Source organism: Chiloscyllium plagiosum, unplaced genomic scaffold, assembly GCF_037043375.1.
Source record: "Chiloscyllium plagiosum isolate Xiang-an unplaced genomic scaffold, Cpla_swu_hap1 HiC_scaffold_31, whole genome shotgun sequence".
In the NCBI taxonomy this organism is placed as follows: domain Eukaryota; kingdom Metazoa; phylum Chordata; class Chondrichthyes; order Orectolobiformes; family Hemiscylliidae; genus Chiloscyllium; species Chiloscyllium plagiosum.
Window position 1 is genome coordinate 32,495,926 of NW_028270169.1, and position 21,306 is coordinate 32,517,231.

At 38.2% G+C, this 21,306-nt stretch overlaps 1 protein-coding gene across 2 annotated transcripts in view; it reads right to left on the minus strand.

Annotated features, from left to right (window-relative positions):
- Positions 1-5,195: 5,195 nt before the first annotated feature.
- LOC122564076 (cytosolic arginine sensor for mTORC1 subunit 2) overlaps positions 5,196-21,306 on the minus strand; it is a 165,719-nt gene continuing 149,608 nt past the window's right edge. Inside the window, exons 9-10 of one of the 2 annotated variants that reach the window (XR_015752352.1) lie at positions 8,017-19,584; positions 5,196-7,894 (exon numbers count right to left, since the gene is read on the minus strand). Coding sequence is in view for 1 of the 2 variants with exons in the window: in XM_043718578.2 (XP_043574513.1) it covers positions 19,519-19,584 (66 nt within the window). In the remaining variant the exon portion in view is untranslated. Of the gene's footprint in view, positions 19,585-21,306 lie in introns of both variants that reach the window. The other variant, XM_043718578.2, reaches the window with a different exon arrangement.

Here is a 21,306-nt window from a genome sequence, read left to right on the forward strand (position 1 = left end):
TGGTGAACCCCCACTATCAACATCCTAGGAGTTATCATCGACTAGAAACTGAACTGGACCAGCCACTAAATACTATGGCTACAACAACGGGTCTGAGACTCTGAATTTGAGGTGAGTAACTCATTTCCTGATTTCCCAAAGCCTAGCCACCATTTAGGAGTGTGTTGAAATATTTTCCACTTGCCTGGATGAGTGCAGTTCCAACAATGGTCAAGAAGTCAAGAAGCTTAACTTCCTTCAGGACCAAAATTCGGCTTGATTGGTCCTCTCTCCACCAACTAAAACATTTACTCTTTCCATCAATGATGCACAATGATAGCAGTATGTGCTTTACACAGGATACGTTACAGGAACTCACCAAGGCACTTTCAACAGTTTATTCCAGATCTGTGATATCTATCAGATAGAAAGACAAAGACAATAGGTGTATGGGAATACTTGCAAGTTCCTCTAAAGCCACAAGTTATCTTGACTCGAAACAATATCACCAGTTTTTTTACTGATGCTAGATCAAAATTGTGGAAATCCTTTTCTAGTAGCACTGTGGGTGTATCCATGCAGAAGTATGCTGCAGTGCAGAGGAAATACCATTGCAAAGTATTTTTAAAACACTAACTTAGATGGATGTTGGATATATTCAGTGATAGTGGACTTATTAAGAGAATATTATAAATATGCAACATACTAACCCAAGAATGGTTGACATTCACTGAATGGACCATTGAATATCCTACAAACAATTGTGAATTGAAATCTGCTAACTGCCATCTCCTTCGATTTTGATTAGATTAGATTAGATTCCCTACAGGTTAAAATTTACCTTCAAAACAGATCAAGTTTGCACCTCCTCGTCGAGAGTGATTTGCAATGAGTTTCTTTGATTCTACAGGATGGATGGTCAGAACCCTTCTGGTCATAATTCAAAGCATATTGCTTCGCAAGTTAAAGAGGTTAATGGTCTTCCTCAGATCTAAAACTTTCTGCTTGATTCTCTACACACTGGGAAAGGGGCTCTCGAAGAATATTGGTAACATGCACATGTAAGTGAAACTGATGTGCACAATCACATGTCAGGGGATTGGGGCAAAAGGGAATAAAATCTCACCCTTCAATGTCAGTGAGCAAACAACTATAACCTCGAAGTAGGTGTATAATCAGAAGTTATTTTCGTGATGGATTTTGTGCCAATCATCTGCGAAAAATTCAGCACATAGGCCAGTTTGAAATATTCAAATTATCACTGGTCTTTATCGATACTCGCAGGTGCAGACAATTCTTAAGTTTTCAGGAGACAATCCAGAGAAAAAAGTCCCATTTCTTCTAGGCAACCACTAACTAACGTAGGTTTGGATGTAATAGCCAACAGCAGCTGTTGCTAGCCACAAAATCCCCAAATGACACACAGTGAGTAAAACAAAGCCTGACAGTGTTGCAAATGGCTGCCCATTTTATAGGATGTGCAGCCCTCCTGTCCACTGGTATTTTGCATTAAGGCTAAGGTCTATTTGTGGTCAAAAGCAGTCACTATTTGTGTAATATTGTGCAAACAACAGACAACCTAATCATGACACAGAACAATCTCTGTAAACACACAAAAACATGAACATCTGTCATCAAGATGTTTTTGAATACTGATCGAGTGGATTCACCACTGCTCACATTACAGCACCACAGTAAGATTAAAGCATTTTACTGTCAAAACATTCAAAATCTTATTAAATTTTATTACAAGAAACTACTTTTAACCTATAAATATTGCTGCAAGTTAACATGTAACTGCAAAGAGTTGCTCTGTACACTTGTTGCTTCTAATGTATCATATATTTAAGTATCTGAAAAAGCACAGAACAACCTCACTAAAATGAAGAGAAATTAATGGTGTTAACTTGCAAGTTTAAAAAAAAGTCTAAATCAGGTACAATCAAAACACTGCCTAATTCCAGTTTATGCTGGTGTGCTTAGATCCTTTCAAATCATTCACAACTATAATTCTGAATGCTTTCAGGAATAAAACTAAAAGCACTGACTTCATTGTGAATTGTATTGCCACCTTTAGCAGTTGAAGTCACTTTGAATAAAATTGGCAAATTTCAATATGCTGGCATCGCCCCAGTCGGCAGCACAGCCCAGGTCACTGACGGAGCCCTTAGAAGCTGAACTGTTTTCCCTCACTGTGAATTTGTTCACTTTGAGATTCTTGACTATGCACAAGATATGGATGGGATCCAAATCGAAAGATAACATTTCAAAATCCAACAGGTACTGCAGAATTAAAGACTGTTTTTAGCAGTTTTCTGCACCTTGACTTCAAGGTGTTTGATTTGCTGCATGAATGTTAGGAAAAATATTGAATTGCACTTCAGTTACCTTCACCAGTCACATGCCACCTGATGAAAGTCATGGCATTGGAAATTAGGAAATACATTGACAGACGGAGTTTATATAGATCAGGATTCTACAGTGACTTAGAAGGACAACTTTTGTTTTCTGGTGCAGTTTGCTTGCAATTGCTAATGAAAAGGCAAAAGATTAAACATCGAATTTACACTACTGGCTCTTGAAGAATAAAAAATTTATGAGACGTTTGAGAGGTATTTTTCTGTAGGCAGGCCATCTTGCTATTGGGAGCACATACTTGAAATGTGCATACACACAGGCACTATTTTTAGATCATTAACTGAACAAAAAATCATCCACAGTGCATTCCAGAGGATAGATGCATTTGCATTAGATTAAACTTCCACCAAGACAATGTCAGAACATCGCCCACATCAAGATTGGTTTTAGTTTATCCATTTATTGTGTCCGAATTTAGCAATCCAATATATGATGCCATTTGGACTGAAAGATGTGCATTTTCTAAAAACGCCTCATTATTTCAAAGGCATTTGGATTAGTGTTTGAAAGGAAGAATATAAAATGGAAAGATTAAAGAATAGTACTTAGAGATTATAATTAACATTGAAATTTTCATTTTGGCAGGCAATCGTAAATCTGACTGCAAACTCCTAGATTATTGGAACATTGAATGCTTTACCACAAGCACGTACATCCATTCAAACACACTGGGGCTCAAGCTGGTCAGTCATGTGAAATGGGTGACCATAATAGGTACTGAAAAATGTGTTGCTGGAAAAGTGCAGCAGGTCAGGCAGCATCCAAGGAGCAGGAGAATTGACATTTCGGGCATAAGCCCTTCTTCTTCCTGAAGAAGGGCTTATGCCCGAAAGGTCGATTCTCCTGCTCCTTGGATGCTGCCTGACCTGCTGCGCTTTTCCAGCAACACATTTTTCAGCTCTGATCTCCAGCATCTGCAGACCTCACTTTCTCCTCGACAATAATAGGGTAATCAGTTTTTGCAGGACTAAATTCTTTTTCCTTTGAAGACAAAGGAAAAGAAATTCAGTGTAAAAGAGCTGCTGAATCACTACTACGCATTTTGCAGTAGGGGAAAGAAAGAAAAATTTGGCCCTCATTATTTCAAAGGCATTTGGATTAGTGTTTGAAAGGAAGAATATAAAATGGAAAGATTAAAGATAAGTACTTTGAGTAATTAACGTTGAACAGTTTACGAATATTTGACAGGACACAAAGATGTTGGATAAGAATGGCAAAGTTGCAACAAGACAAATTTCTTTCTTGTAACCTTTCTCTATTCCCATTCAAACATATAAAACCATGTAAAATTTTCTCTCACTAAGGACTAGCTTAAACATGTTCAGGGGCTTGGATATTGTAGAATCTATGTTACTACAATTGAAGATGTGACAAATCAGAAACTATCCTGTCAAGAGCAAAACTCTTTCCCAATTTCCATACTTCACCTTTTTTTCTCACAATGGAAAATTGCTTTTAGCTGGTGGTATCCTCAGCTGCCAAATGAAACCCTGTCAAAGTAGGCACGGTGGCTCAGTGGTTAGCACTGCAGCCTCACAGCACCAGCCTCGGGCAACTGTCTGTGTGGAGTTTGTACATTCTCCCAGTGTCTGCGTGGGTTTCCTCCCAGTGCTCCGGTTTCCTCCCACAGTGCAAAGATGAGCAGGTCAGGTGAATTGGCCACACTAAATTGCCCATAGGTTAGGTGTGTTAGTCAGAGGGAAATGGGTCTGAGTGGGTTACTCTTCGGAGAGTCGTGTGGACTTGTTGGGCCGAAGGGCCTGTTTCCACACTGTAGGGAATCTATCTACAAATTTATCAGCAGCAAAGAATAAAACCTACGATTACTAAATTCTGTCTATGATCTCTGCTAACTGGTTGAATTAACAACCATATTACAATAAACTGACCAGGCACTTTGGGAAAGAAACCTAAGATCTAAATGTTCCTTTATATCCAATAATTTTGACTCATCATCTGATTTCACTCAATTAGTTTCAGTTTTAAAATCCCAATTCTTTTTACCAAGCTTTTCTGAACCTGTTGTAAAAGAAATCCACACACACTCCAAAGAGCCCAGCAGCATGATTTTCTTGTTACACTAGCTAGATGCAAGTGCACACACATTTCTCTGACTAGGTGACATAACTGAAGGAAAATATCTATACCTCATCACAACAAAGCGACTATGTTACTTGGGTCAATTTTAAGTTCACACCAAAAATCAATTGCCTTGAATCATTCTGGGTTCGGAGACCTTGAAGGTTTCTCAAATTATTTTGGAAAATGACAAACTAGCAATTACAGAAAATCGAACAAATGTTTTTGGAAGTCGACACCTACAATATTTTGGGGACCGAAGTTATCTTTGAAAGTGACAATCTAGTACGTCTACATATACATGTGGTATGAGACAATTATAACAGTGGTAAAAATATGAATAGGTCAAATATTCAGGTTCAGTTAGTATTTTCAGATTTTAAGGTTCAATACTCGTTTTACTTCATTTCAGATTTTATCTGTTGCCATGACTGCCCCTGAAATCAGTTACAAATCATCTAAATTGACCAGATTGGATGGGAACAAAATTTAATTTTGGTTTTATTTTTATTTAGAATTAGAATCCCTACAGCATGGAAACAAGCCCTTTGGCCCAACAAGTCCACACCGAACCTCTGAAGAATAACCCACCCAGGCCCATTCCGCTATCCTATATTTACACTTGACTAATGCACCCAACCTACACATCCCTGAACACTGTGGACAATTTAACATGGCTAATTCACCTGACCTGCACATCTTTGGACTGTGGGAGGAAACTGGAACACCCGGAGGAGACCCACACACATGCGAGGAGAACTGCAAACTCCACACAGATAGTCACCTGAGGCTGGAATTGAACATGAGACCCTGGCATTGTGAGGCAGCAGTGCTAACCATTGAGCCACCTTGCCACCCGTGGCACTTGCGTTTCCTACATTACAACAGGGACTACATTCAAAAGTATTTAATTGGCTATAAAAAAAACTTCAGGATGGCCAGTGGGTGTGTAAGGTTTATGCAAGGCTTTCTTTTAAACAGAAAGTTCTGGATTCCCAAATTTCGCAGTAAAATGTGTCAATATAAATGCAGTATGAGCTGATTTGTGCACACTATGCTTTCTTCAGTATCCTCCTCAGATATGGAGATGTATCCACATTCCTTGTGCATTAAGGAGAGTACGGTTATTTTGAAAGGGTGAAGGTACTGTTTGCAGCAGTAAGTTCTTTAATACAGAATTTATGCTGTGAATATGAATCCAATAATGATTTATTGATTTTACACTATTGCTTAATGGCTACATTTCATGGAAATAGAAGGAAGAATTTCTTTAATTTTCAGTAGGAAATTCTGGAGAAAGTCTTCCTTTCTCACCAACTCTACCTTTATCATGTACACATGATTTTAATGGGGTTGAAGTCTTTTTTTTATAGACTTAAGAGTTTTATAAGTACTTCATAAAAATAACAATTTTAAGAGAAGAATAGAAACAAATGTCATGCTGGGTTAATTCTCACAGCTTTAACACTAAAGCTGATATGTGAATTCAAAAGGGATCTTGCCTCCTTAATTAATTTCAAAGTTAGGATGTGAATTAACATTCAATTGAGTGCATGGAATTGAGGACTGTAACTCTATTTATCCTGCATAATTCAATGTTTGATTGAATTAGTTCAGATTCAGACTATATACTGAAGCTGGTCGACCACTCTAACTGTTTTAAATAACGTATTGGAGGTGCCAGTGTTGGACTGGGGTGCACAAAGTGAAAAATCACACAACGCCAGTTTATAGTCCAACAGTTTACTTGGAAGCACCAGCTTTCGGAGTGCTGCTTCTTCATCAGGTGGAGCATCAGATGAAGGAGCAGCGCTCCGAAAGCTAGTGCTTCCAAATAAACCTGCGCGACTATTACCTGGTGTTGTGTGATTTTTAATTTTGTTTTAAATAAGTCAACAAAGGCACTAGAAAGGTAGCAGAGTCAAAACTCAGAATGCCAAAGGTAAGCCAATAATTTTATAAGTTAGTCTGGGTATTGGGACACTTATATGTCATAAGATTCCTGTTGAATTTAATTTTATGAGTTGAGGATTACCACCTTTTTTTTCATGTTGTTCTGTCACTAATCCAAAGACATTTCAAGTTCTTGTTTTAAAGTGAATCATTGACTTAACTTGCCACAAGTCCCATCTGTTTATAGCTTCCAAAAAATGTTGAATTCATTTTGAAGGTGCCAAATAAATAGTTTCCTTAGAAAGAGGCGTCGTAACTTTTCTGTTCAACCTTCCCTGCAGTATCTGTGTGCACAAGCAGTCAGAGGTTTCACAGGCAAATACCCCTGTGTGAAGCTGTAGCTGATTGGAATTCCTAGTTCCAGAATGAGATACTATTGTCTGAATGGTCAGTGTATTAACCTGAAATTCCATTCTGGATTTAGTGCCAGTATTAGCTTGATTAGCATGTATCCTAAATAGGGAGAAGAGGTTCATTGAAATCCATTTGGATGATAATCTAATTACTGCAATGGTCACTGCTCCCCATCCATCCTTTAGCCATAGCTATTGGGAGATCATGGTTTCATCACCCACCATTTCCTATCCATTTAAATTAATAGATAAACACATGGCTAGCCAAGCCATGATTTTCTGATGTATGAGGCAGATGAATGACATGTCTTGGATTTTGGGGCAATCATGTTTTGGCAGTGCAATGTCACGCTTACTATGATTTCTATATTTGCACCTTGCCTCCAAATAGAGGAAATGTAATAATTAAATGGTTTTATACATTGGGATTTTTAACATAGAGCAAATGCACTATTAAATGCTCCAACAACACTAATTTTTACTTTGTAAAATAATAAATGGTGTTAATGTCAAATATTTTTAGTGCTGGACTATTGTAACCCCTAATCTAATTGATAGTGATTCATTTGCAATATATCTAATGCTTTAAATTATCTCCAAATTAATTCTTAAAAAGAATGATAGAAATCTTAAAAAACACTAAAAGAATAAATTGCAAAACAAAATTAACTCACGATATCATATTGGTGACTTAGAATAACTTCAAATAATGCAGCTGTGTTTGGGTAAGGAAAAGTAAGAGGTAAATGCTAATATTCCGATTTCCAAACATTATCAGGGCAGAGGCAGTTCTTCTGGACCCAGTGAGATTTACAGTTGGCTCCTGTTTTAGTTGCTTAGGGATGGCTTACCTGTTTCCCGGTATGGCTTGAATTATTGATGTAATCAATGTATTTGGAGCCAATTTAAAAAGAGAGACCTGGACTAGATGTAATTTTTTGTTTCCCTCTGAGAAGCAACCATTTTAAGCCAATGTCATAAATTATGTAGGTTAAGAATTTGACTTTGGACCCAATGTCATAACAAAATGGCAATTACCACCCTGGACCCCAAAGGATTTGCAAGCATCAAAAACAAAGAGTGATGGAGAACCACAGCAGGTCTGGCAGCATCTGTTGAGAGAAAAATAGACTTAGCATTTCAATTCCAATGACCCTTTGTCAGAACCATTCTGATGAAGAGTCACTAGACTCAGGACTTAATTCTGTTTTTCTCTCAACAGATACTGCCAGACTTGTTGTGTTTCTTGTGGAACTCTGTTTATGTTTCAGATTCCAGAGTGCTTTGCGATTATTTGCCTGCATATTTAGTAGAAGTCCCTGTCAAAACAAAACTATCTGCAAGTAATAGTGTTTCTGAGCCAGAACGGCACTTACATATGATAAAATGGATTTGCTGAACAACACATTACTGGTTTAATGTAAAAACACCACTTTAAATAGGTGTCAAGTCCATTCACATTTTTGGATCATTGTACTCACTGGGCCCAATTTATATCTTTAATGGGATGGTAAAGAGCTCGTAGTACACCAGCCACTACTGCCCACTAAGGTTGAAAGTGACACCATTTTCACCTTCACAGTTTCTTACCTTACCTCATTCAATAACCAGGGCTAATTAATAAGGAGATGTACGTGAAGGGCAGCCACCAAGGCTGAAATTTAAGCAATAATAATAATGATCATCACCTTTTCCCTGTGGGATATTATACCTTATTTCTAAGTTCTACCTCAACACCATAACACACTTTCAAGAATATTAAAATTCAATGCAAGAATAAGTGCCTTTAAAAATCTTCAAATTGTAACAAAAAACATCAGATATACAATTAAAACTAAATGATCTGACATTGATTAACATCAGAAACTGAAATGGTACCGTATTATTCCTACTTATGGGCATACTGATGAGGTTGTCTAACCTCAACCTGCCTGAACAATGCAATCTGATGAGATATACAACACCCATCATGTTTTAAATCCCACGTTAGATACTCACCAGCTGATTACTCGCTTGCTCAAACATACAAAGTAAATTAGTCTTTATTGAACACAAAACGAAAAAAAACACAGAAAATGTTATCATATCTCTGGGAGTTGCAGCAAGTAGGTATTGTTTTCCATTCTGTCGTTGATTAAGTATTTTTGCGATGGATGACCCAACTCAATCGAACAAGAATCCCCTGAAGGTAACGGGGAGCTTGCAACATTGTCGACTTAATTTTAATTGAATTACAGAATGTTTATTCGAATATTTTTCTGTCCCTCTCTTCGAGATACTGCTGAGACATGATCATCACAAGTTTTGCAATTTCTAAACTGCTAATATAATTACATATTTTTAAAATAAGTAATAAAGTAATAATATTGATTCCCAAGTCAATAAATTACTTATTGAGTAACTGGTCATTATTAAACTATTTGATTACATTAATAGGTAGTTTTTCAATTCTCATGTTCAATATCATGAATCAAATTCACACTTTACACAGTTAGTAGGCTAATCAGAATAACAATCACTGGAAAACCTATTTTTTAAATAGACTGTTGACCAAATTTAAACTACATAGTACTTCCCAATAATGGCTGCTGCCATCCATTTATTGTTTGGGAATGCAGTAAAGACAGTGAGTAGATTAAGAACATCCTATTCTCAACAGCTGGACAAAAATACAACTCTTTGTATATGCTTCAGTGAGAAAAACCAAGTACAAATGATGAGAACACTAATAACATTATTCAGCTGTGGAAAATCCAGGGAATATTTAGAATGGGGAAGTATAGGAGATATTGTATACAGCTCATCATTACCTTTGAAAACTGATTACTATTTCAGCAATGGATGCATTAAATCAACTCACCAATTAAGCAATTCATAAATGAAAAAATGTTTGGCCTGCAAAACTGAAACAAAATTGAGGAGAACTTAAAAAGCGAGGCAGACAATATTGTCGTCCCAACTCTTGCTTTCATTGCACTGAACAACATTAAATTATCGTCACCTCTTCATCAAAATGGCACCCCAACTACACTGGGCAGTAATTGGCATTAGTGATAATGCTCATTCTATTTGTCAGTCAGGTGAATGTTTAATCAGATAAATAGGTAAGGCAATAAAATACATTGATCTTTTTTGGCCAACAAAAAGGAGTTCTTACAGAAAAGTAGTATTAAATCCATGCAAGCTGTGGGGTTATGGAGGGCAATATGCACTTTTGGAACACTGGTTTCAAATCCTATGTAAGGATTAAAGGATAAACATCAATTTTAATTCTCAACAACCCTTTCACAGATCAATGGCTAACTACAAAGAATTCTTGACAACAGATTGATCAAAGATAGTGAATGAATTTGGTTTAAATTCTTTACACTTAGTAGTGTATGGTTAAAGTCCACAGGCCTACATTGTGTCTATGCTAAGCATGAGTATTCACAGTTAAATTCTAGGATGCTATCTTTTAATGGTTACCCACCGCGATAGAAATTGGGTGAATGAAGTTAAAACTGAGCTTGGAACACGTTACTGCCATTGCTTGTATTAATGAGCAGTGCAAACATGTCTATCCAAAGTAGCTGACAGTCTTACAAATCCATATAAATTGCACTACTGTGATGTCAATTACACCTTTGGGGTGGCAGTTTAGTTGGGATCTGAGTGGGACATCAAAACATTTTTCTTACCATGTTGGGTCACATTGACTGCTGGTGGAAAGGACAAAAATGTCCCTTGGAGGAGCACCAGCTTTAGTCTTATGGGTCTCATAGCTTGGATTCTGCTAACCTCCAGCCTATGGAACCCTCCTTAAATTTCATCCTGCCAATTGTCTGAAAGTCAACAGATGACTAAAGGCTGTTCAACCCTTTTCTGCTAGAAACTGATTTGCACCATTTGAATCAAATAGTATCATCATGTTAACCTAGGAAGCAGGTAGGAGATAGTGAGGACTGCAGATGCTGGAGAATCAGAATTGATAAAGTGTGGCGCTGGAAAAGGCATAGCAGGACAGGTAGCATCCGAGGAGCGGGAGAGTCGATGTTTCGGGCATAATGTCGACTCTCTTGCTCCTCAGATGCTGCCTGACCTGCTGTGCCTTTACCAGCACTACTGTCTAGGAAGCAGAAAGACTTACTCCGAATCTGATATTATTCCTTTAAAGACTTTGCCAATACATCTTTCTCAACTCTATCATAAGTTCAATAGCTGTAAAACACTTCGGGAAGTCTTGATGGCGCAAATGCAAGTTTTCTTTGATTCTTTATGAAAGTTCAAAGCAATCCAAGAGCCAAGAATCAAGTTAGGTTTGGAAGAGATGCTCGACGAATTATGCTCTTCCCATGGAAAAAGGAGCCACAATGGCAACAGTGTAAATGCACATGGGTATGATCATGTGATTTCACAGTGTTAACACGGAACGGTGGAATTTCCTTGTCTAGTCATTTGAAGAACCCTACTCCACACACTAAATCAATGATTAGAATATAGGACATGTGTGAATTAAAGAGCCAGTCAATATAGCACGTTTTTTGAGGTAGAAGCAATTACAGAAGCTTGGTGAAGTGAAGAGCACTGTAATCTAATTTGATGTGCATATTCTGTTAGAATTGGTTGCTTCCTTCACCAAGTACATATTTGTCAGTGTACTGTACATGATTGCACACAATTTTCCAGCTCCGATTCCTATTGCTGGAATAAGTTAAACTGGATCAAAAACTCAATGACAAGGTTTGCTGCACTGTAGAGAAATGGCTGATTTTGCTGATGGGGAATGAAGAGCTGAGAGTATAATACACAGCGTATTCTTGAGGTTTATAAATAAATGTCATAAAAGAATGAGAATTCTAGTAACTCAGTTGTGTGGCAATAACAACTGAAGAAATTGAAGTTTTACAAGCTTACAGTGTGTAATCAACAACTAACCTGTGCTTAGATTATTTTCTGTATTGAACAATAAAAATGTGAACAAGAGAGAATTAATTAACAGCTGAAGAGAACTGAATGTGTTTCACATCTTGGTATCTCTTCTCAGTTAGAGAACTGGTGCCATTGTTTAAAAAGAGTGGTAAGGACAAGCCAGGGAACTATAGACCAGTGAGCCTGACCTCGGTGGTGGGCAAGTTGTTGGAGGGAATCCTGAGGGACAGGATGTACATGCATTTGGAAAGGCAAGGATTGATTCAGGATAGTCAACATGGCTTTGTGCGTGGGAAATCATGTCTCACAAACATGATTGAGTTTTTTAATGAAGTAACAAAGAAGATGGATGAGGTCAGAGCAGTACATGTGATCTATATGGACTTCAGTAAGGCGTTCGACAAGGTTCCCCATGGGAGACTGATTAGCAAGGTTAGATCTCATGGAATACAGGGAGAACTAGCCATTTGGATACAGAACTGGCTCAAAGGTAGAAGACAGAAGGTGGTGGTGGAAGGTTGCTTTTCAGACTGGAGGCCTTGTGACCAGTGGAGTGCCACAAGGATCGGTGCTGGGCCCTCTACTTTTTGTTATTTACATAAATGATTTGGATGCGAGCATAAGAGGTACAGTTAGTAAGTTTGCAGATGACACCAAAATTGGAGGTGTAGTGGACAGCGAAGAGGGTTACCTCAGATTACAACAGGATCTTGACCAGATGGGCCAATGGGCTGAGAAGTGGCAGATGGAGTTTAATTCAGATAAATGCGAAGTGCTGCATTTTGGGAAAGCAAATCTTAGCAGGACTTATACACTTAATGGTAAGGTCCTAGGGAGTGTTGCTGAACAAAGAGAGCTTGGAGTGCAGGTTCATAGCTCCTTGAAAGTGGAGTCGCAGGTAGATAGGTTAGTGAAGAAGGCATTTGGTATGCTTTCCTTTATTGGTCAGAGTATTGAGTACAGGAGTTGGGAGGTCATGTTGCAGCTGTACAGGACATTGGTTAGGCCACTGTTGGAATATTGTGTGCAATTCTGGTCTCCTTCCTATCGGAAAGATGTTGTGAAAGTTGAAAGGGTTCAGAAAAGATTTATAAGGATGTTGCCAGGGTTGGAGGATCTGAGCAACAGGGAGAGGCTGAACAGGCTGGGGCTGTTTTCCTCGGAGCGTCGGAGGCTGAGGGGTGACCTTACAAAATTATGAGGGGTATGGATAGGATAAATAGGCAAAGTCTTTTCCCTGGGGTTAGGGAGTCCAGAACTAGAGAGTATAGGTTTAGGGTGAGAGGGGAAAGATATAAAAGACACCTAAGGGGCAACTTTTTCACGCAGAGGGTGGTATGTGTATAGAATGAGCTGCCAGAGGATGTGGTGGTGGCTGGTACAATTGCAACATTTAAGAGACATTTGGATGGGTATATGAATAGGAAGGGTTTGGAAGGATATGGGCCGGGTGCTGGCAGGTAGGACGAGATTGGGTTGGGATATCTGGTCGGCATGGACGGGTTGGACAGAAGGGTCTGTTTCCATACTGTACATCTCTATGACTCTATAACTATAACTGAATCAGGTATCTGTTTATCTGATCAAATTAATCAAATTAAAATCATAAAGATACACTAGAGAAAAACTGTTAAAATAACTGATGAAACTGACATCAGGTGATCAATGAAATGCAATTCAACAGATTATATGTTTTTAGATACAGGTCATAAGACTGGTATAAGTAGTCTGCAATGCTTACACTTGCTCAACAAGAGTACACAATTAATAATCACTGCTAGTGAATGAAGTGGAATGATGTACCCATTAAAATTTAGATCCAGTGCACAGTTTATTTTTGTATAATTGTGTACATGAGCTATTCATGCCAGAACGATAGTGTGCAATATTTTGTAAGTTTGTTACCTGCACAGCTCAGTGGGAATATGATGTGGAACACTAGCTTTTCTGATGGTCAGCAACCTGAACTTCACTTACAGCTTCTAGGGATGCGAGAGAATTACAGATGCCTCCCAGCCTGTACAGTACAGTATGGTTAGGCTAACCACAAGGAGTAGTTGAGATGAATAGTACAGATATGTTTAAGGGGAAACTAGATAAACACATGAAGGCAAAAAAAAATTGAAGAGAATGTAATGCTGGAAGGTGGAAGGAGATATGTGTAAAGTATAAACTCCAGCATCGGCTGAATGGGCCAAGTGACCTGTTTCTGTGTTGTACATTGCAAAGAATACAATGGGCCTTTGGAAGTTTCCCTCATAGACACTGCAGCTAAACAGAATTATGTAGTGAACAATTAAAATAATAAAGGGGAAACTGTAGTGAAATTAAAATTTGAATGTGTTTCTCATCCCTCCACAATATCATTTATGAGCACAATAAGCACCAGTCATACACCTGTACCCGCATTTTTGGCATCAATCCATATAGTGATGCTCAGTCTAGATACTGATACAATCAGAAAGATTAACATTATACAATAAATCCTCTTAAATAAAGCAGAAGAAGTGTTGAACGTGGCCAGCAATATGGTAACATCAAGTTTCCACAACAATGTCATTTACAGAAGAGTGTAGATCAACACTGTCTCACAGCAGAGCTGCAGTCGCATTACATAGATGTTACTCTCATACAGTTAACATGTCCATAGCTACACAATGGGTTATTTTATCTGTGTTGCAAATGGTTTACAAATGCTGTTTTGTGATTGACTGAATGTGTGACTGTGTATTAGGCTCTTTCAATAGCACCTTCTAAACTCGTGCCCAATCATTTAAAAGGTAAGAGAAGATACATGGGAACACCACTGCCTGCAAATTCCCCACCAAGTCACACATCATCCTTATTTGCAAATATATCTCCATTTCTTCAATGCTGGGTTAAAATCCTTGAGCTCTCTGCTGAACAGCACAGTGTGCATCTCCAACCCAAGCAAACTGCAGTAGTTCAAGGTGTCAGCTCACCACTACCTTCTCAAGAGCAATTTGGAATCAGCAATAAATGCTGGCCCAGGTGAACCCCATTGATTCATACATAATACAACATGCTAACTACAACTGCCAACAAACCTTATACTGTGAAGTTTACTTCACAGAATGAGAGGCTTGAATAATTTCTTTCACTAATAGCATTTTGACGATTTATTTTTAGGATTATCAATATCTAAATTCTTAAAACTTAAATAAGTGCTCAAATATTTTTGTCACTAAAGATATTTTTCTGCTTCAACACAGACACCAGAATTTAACTGTTCTGATTTCCTTTGAACCTAAACTTCAGTTTTACTCCAAGTCTGCCATGGTTTTGCACGTGACTCCCAACTAAAATGTCACAGGTTTCAGTGGTTCATTTCGATGAGCTTCATCAGTCTCTTTCTTGCTGGTCCACAAAGCATTATCCTGTGGATTGCAATCTTGCAAGAGCCTGGGGTTGAATACGTTAATGTAGAAGCAAAATACTACAGATATTTGGAATCTGAAATAAAATCAGAAAATCCTGCAAATACTTAACAAGACATGCAGCATCTGAGGACAGAAAGTGCAGAGATAAATTCCGACCTGGAACATTAATTCCCCTGCTGAGCAGTTCCAGTAATTTCTGTTTTCATTTCAGAGGAATGCATATTCCAGTAGGGATGTAATGAAGCCTCCATTATTTGGCATAATGAATGGGATTCCCTGTGGGAAAATGAAACTGATGGACAAGTGAGAGTTTCTAACCTTGAGCCTAAAATTTCAGAAGTGTGATTTTACAGAAATGAGGACAGGTACAATACAAATAGCAAAAAAAAAAATAGGATTCTGATGTCTCACACAATTCGTTTGTCCAGATAGAATTCTGGCAGCATAATCAGAATTGCAAATAACTGGAGTGTGAACAATGAAGGTTGAACTTGTTAAAATAGCAAAATGAGGACTAACAGTTGCACACAGTTCTGTGGTTTCACTCTGACTGAAGAAAGGGTTGTGTTATCAAGTGTACAGATAGAAAGAACTATCATAAAAAATGCAGTTGCAAACATCATATTTAAAAAATTCCAAATTGATAATTCAGCCAGGACTTCAACCAGACTGTATCATGAGATTACTGGTCATTTTAAGTGCCCAGTGGGGCACTAAATAAATAGGATAAGAAGGAAGTACACAAATGATATTTTGTGTAGTCATACACCCGTACCTGCACTTCTGGCATCAATCCAGATAGTGATGCTCAGTCTAGGATACTCATACAATCACAAAGATTAACATTATGCAATAAATCCTCTTACATAAAGCAGAAGAAGCGTTGAACACCATCGATGAAAAGTTATACTAGAGAAGAAGCTGTTAAGGCAAAGAAATCAAAACTAGAGGAAAATATCTTGCAGCATTTTGCCAAACAGTTTACAAGTTGGTCTGTCAGGAATTTGAATGATATTGTTAAAGCCTGGCATCAGTCTGAGGGAATCTAGGGTCAGCCTTGTCAGTCAGACAGGTCCACGATGTGCAGCTTTTTCAGAGGATACCTATTATTCAGGTAATGAGGCAAAAACAGTTCAGTATCATCAGTCTGTGGGAGTGCTGCAGCATCAATAAAGGAGCTAGATGGCTCCACCATTGTAACTTGTCATCAAGAGGAAGGTAATGCTATCAATACAGCCTCATGTGTTCATCTAGTGCTCGTGGGAAAGCAAGAGTGGAAATGCAAAGGATTCCAATCCACAGGAAGGTAATATTGTCCATTTGGAGGAGTACAGGGAGAGAGGCTTTTTTTCCTGTAATCAAACCTATTTTCCATAACTTATTCAGAGATACTATCACATACCTCTGGAGCAGGTGGGGCTTGAACCCAGCTTCCAAACCCAGAGGTAGGGACTGTATCATTGTGCCTAAAGAGGCCCCTTGGGAGAGAGAGGTTGTTTAGATTTGTAGGTTAGGTTCAGGCAGTAGTTCAGCAGTAATAACAGCAACATCAGAACTTTGGGGTAATATCAGCATTCAGTACCAGCAGACTGAGTGGTTTGAAACAAGAATGTTCTCAGGCTTAGTTCAATTAGTTTTAGGCAGAAGTGGGTGCTGCAGATGCTGGAGATTAGAGTCAAGATTAGCTTGGTGCTGGAAAAGCATAATAGGTCAGGCAGCATCCGAGGAGCAGAAATCGTGATTCTGTGATGAAGGGCTTTTGCCCAAAACGTCGATTTTTCCTGCTCCTCGGATGCTGTCTGACCTGCTGTGTTTTTCCAGCACTACTCTAATCAATTAATCTTAGTTGACTCAAGTTAAAATGTTAATTGAGCTTTATCAGTGAAAGGAGCACACAGATTCTCAATTACCATGTCTATCTCACCTTTATAAAAAAGTGTTATAATTCTTGCACCAATGATTAATTCAAAAAGAACTTTAAAAACTGACTAGAAGATTGGAAAATAAACACAACGGCAGTGGTTATAAATATAAATATAATGAGATTTGCAAAACCATTAGTAGCGAGCAAGAAATTATAGTTCAAAAATCACTAAATTATAAACTTTCTGCAACTACTATTTCAACTGAATTTCAAGAGAACTTAAAGGTTTCAGCCAATGCTATAAATATCAAAATGCTGTATCTGCTAGTCAGGAAAATGTTTTCCACACGTAAACCAGCCTTAAAATTAATTAAGAATTCAGCTTAATAACTATTGTAAAAGGATCAGGTTTAAACGTCTTCATAATTTTGACACATACCTTGGGGTTTATCTATTAGCAATGTCTAAGCTTTGTTAATATTCTCTAATAAATCAATCACAACATCATTAAGCAGGTACTTCAGCACCAGGCAAGGCAGCTTCACAATCTCACTATTCCCTCTGGTGACTGAGTAATTCAGCACAGAAGGCTGCTGAATCTAAAACAATAAAATCTTTCCTCTGTTTTCAGCTAATAAAATAGGAGTTGATACACAGGTGAAAGCAGCAGTACAAATTAGTTAAGTCCTATTTACTTCATAGAATGTGTATAAATTACAAAGAAGGAAATGATAGAAGATACAGGAGTTTGCCTGTATAAGATGATCACATTTCCAAATTGTCAGCCTTCAGGTTCATTCAGGCAATTGTGTGCAAAATTAGTATATGAAAAATAAACAATGCTACATTCTTCCTCCTTCACACATGACTGACACCTTGTAATACAACATGAGCAATATGGAGATACAAGTGCCACTTGTGAAGATACGTCTTTGAGAGAGAAATTAGTAAAACACATTATCAATTACAGAATTAGGAAAGGAGAGAAGAAAGCAATAATAAAAAAAAGACAAAACTTCCCAGTTCTCTCTGCCTTCTACTGAGGTCTTCACAAGTGACAAAAAATAACTTGAGGTGAGCTATGAGCAACTGAACAAAGGGCTGCTATAACAACAGATATAATGGCTTACAAGTTAACAAAATCCTCAAATCCTTGGTTAGGTAGGATTGATTAAGGGCTTTTTTGCCACCTTTGAAGACATGGTCTGCAATTAAAACTGATCTGCTGCATTTGAAATACTGTCCTGCTATGTTGCTTTTCAAAATTCTGCAACTGGTCATATATGACTCAGTTCTGAAATGTTCCTTTACAATATGTTCCTTGATGATATGTTCCTTGAACAATAACTCCTGCTGAGAAGTCTTGAAGACCTATCTGAATGCTACATTGTCATGGGGATACCTGACAATATGTTAATTCAGGAGTGTAGCAACCCTGATGGAAAGCAATGACTTGTGAAAATCAAACTGGATTGCCCGTTGAAACACATTATGATTAAAGTTTGGTTGGAATCAATCTCCATATATCTTAAAAAGGAGAAAATCCTCTCCTTGGATCTTATGCTGTCTAATTTCTCAGCGTAGGGATGTCAAGACATAAGTTTGCCAACAGTATAACTGAAATAGAGTGCGGGGAATAGCTTGTCTAATGTGTCCAAAATAAATCCCTTTTCACTTCTCTGATAAGGGAAGTGACCAAACTTGATGCCAGCAAGAAACATATGATGCGAGTTAATCATCAAGAGAACTGTGGAAACTTAGGTCTATTTTCACAATTATATTGTTCGGTCACTTGCCTCAATTATCCCTGTATCAATCTTTCATGCCAAATGCATTTAATATTCACTTTGAGACAGGGGAGTACAAGAAAGGGCAGCAGCAATTGCAGGCGTGCTACACAGTTTATGTTGCCATGGAATGAGATGTAGGACTTTCCAGAATGAACTGCAGGTTATTACTCAAGGAAGTAGCAATAAAAATGTTGCAACAGTGAGGATGTCATCATGCATCAACCTGCCCAGATGTATAGGAACTTCCCAGATAAAATGAAACAGCATATTAAACAAAGTAACAGCTACCAGGGAGTAACTTAAAAGACTGTTATCTGAAGAAGATAACAGCTTTCGTTTCACAATTTGTGATATCATCATAAGCCAACCCAAAATTAGATTACCTCCATGTAATCACTCCCAAAATTCAACATCCCTATACTTAACAAGAGACCCTTCTGCTCCCAAACTTGAGAAATCAGCTTTGTGCTACATGAGATAACTAACCCAACTAACTCACAGACAACAGCCAATCACCATTGCTCCTTCACAGTGGGGGAAAACATCAGTAGAAAGAGATGGTTTGACTTTACCAGTACAATGTAACACCGTTCACACAAAGAACACAATGGTAACATTCACTTTGGGAACAGACTTCAAAAAGTCACCAGCTCACTAGTTTTCACATGCTTTCTGCTCCTTTACAAACACCCAAAGGTTTCTTCTTGAAATCTCAGTTTCAGCTTTGACTACTGTGTGAAGACGAAACCGCCAGGATCTCAGTTTCCCACCTACTGCTTCTTGTTCTGACTCACTTGGAGAGCGTTGATCACACTGTTGATATTTTCTTCAGGTACCTCAAAATAAAAAGAGTATAGGTAAGAAAATAGAAAGGCAGTGAAGCACTTACTAGGACGGTGCCTTGTCTGTTTCAACACAGTCACAGCTTTTAGATGTAAAATATATCAATACATGAGTTAATGGGATCACTTTGTTGACTCAGAATGAAAAGTCTCCAATTCAAATTGACCAGGAAGGTCATGAGTTTGATCTCTACTCTGTACTAAATTGAATGGAAAGGCACCACAGTGGTTCAAAGTGCCCTGGGTAAGGCAAAGAAAAGTTATTCAGTATTCCTTCTTACAATAGCTACACAGGTTATCTTAAGGAGAAAGCAACTGTGGCGAGCAGCTGAGGACCTACGTGGGTTCAGTAAGGATATCTGGTTGCCTGGAGGTCTTCACTGTTAAGGCTTCCAGACAACAGCCATTTGGGCAATGTACCGCTGGATGATTGACAGGTGTGGAACCATATCTCAACAATGCGTAGGTGGTATCAGAAATAATAGGAATAGACCACACCATTAACAACAGCTTCAATAACAAATGTGTTACTTTGTGCTCTCTCTACACAAAATCAGACTTGTCTTATAAAGCTGAGATACATTGAGGGGAGTAAAAACAGGGATTAGAATAGCAAGTGAGCTGGGGTATTACACCAATTAACTAATCTTTTAATTTTAAAGTTACGATGTTATTAAGGGTAGATTACTTATATTGTGATGGCATTACTGGTGGCTGTTCGACTTGGAAATGTTAGTCATAACAGACGCAAGAGTATTCGTTGATTGTATTCTATTGGGTGACACCATTCACCAGTACGCAAAATTAAACGCTTCAAGCCTTTCCTCATCTCATTGAAGAAGAATTGTCTGTCCTAACCTCAGCAAGACAGGATGTCCTGCCTCTTTTGCAGCCATCGTTCAAGCAATAAGACTTTTCCTTTAAGCTTTGAGATCGAGCAAATTCTAGTTTCACCTGAAAGCAGAGTCTGATTGGTTCAACTTGATAGAACAACAATGAGCGGGCTGAGTAGGTACTTTCATACTTCACCTGGGCAGGGTCAATGCCAATCAATACAGAATTCCTCTCCTAAAAGTGTTTATGTTAACGAGGACACTGTCAGACCACTGCCATCTCACACACGTAGTCACCCTTCATGCCTCAGACTACACAATGAATAATGAAATGCCATCTGTCCACCACAGGCAAACAAAGTTTAGAAAATGCAGACAAAAGAAAGCTGCTCCCATTAACTACTGGCGTAAAGACTAGGAGACACGGATTTAAGGTTTGGGCAAGTTATGTAGGGAGGGATATGGGGAGGAACTTGTTTTGAAAACAGTTTTGAATATCAAGGATATAGTACTTGCTGCCCATGAGGGTAATGAGAGATGTGATGATAAATGACTGCAAAACAAAAATTAGTTAGGCATTCGAGGGGAAAAGATTGTAGGGTAGGGGTTAAGAACAGGACTGATAAACAGGACAGACTTGATAAATTGTATAGTTTCCTGTGAACATAATGGCTTCATGTCATTTGCCATCAAGCCTGGTCAATGATTCCTAGCTTTGCAACATTACTGCCCATTCACTGTTGCATGCACACAAATTCAAACTGAAGAAGTGCTTCCAAGTTGTTAAGATTTTCATGCCTCTACTAAAAAGCTTGTTTCACCTTGTACTGGAACGACAGTCACAGAACAATAGTTCTGACTGATGACAATTCAAATCTGCAGG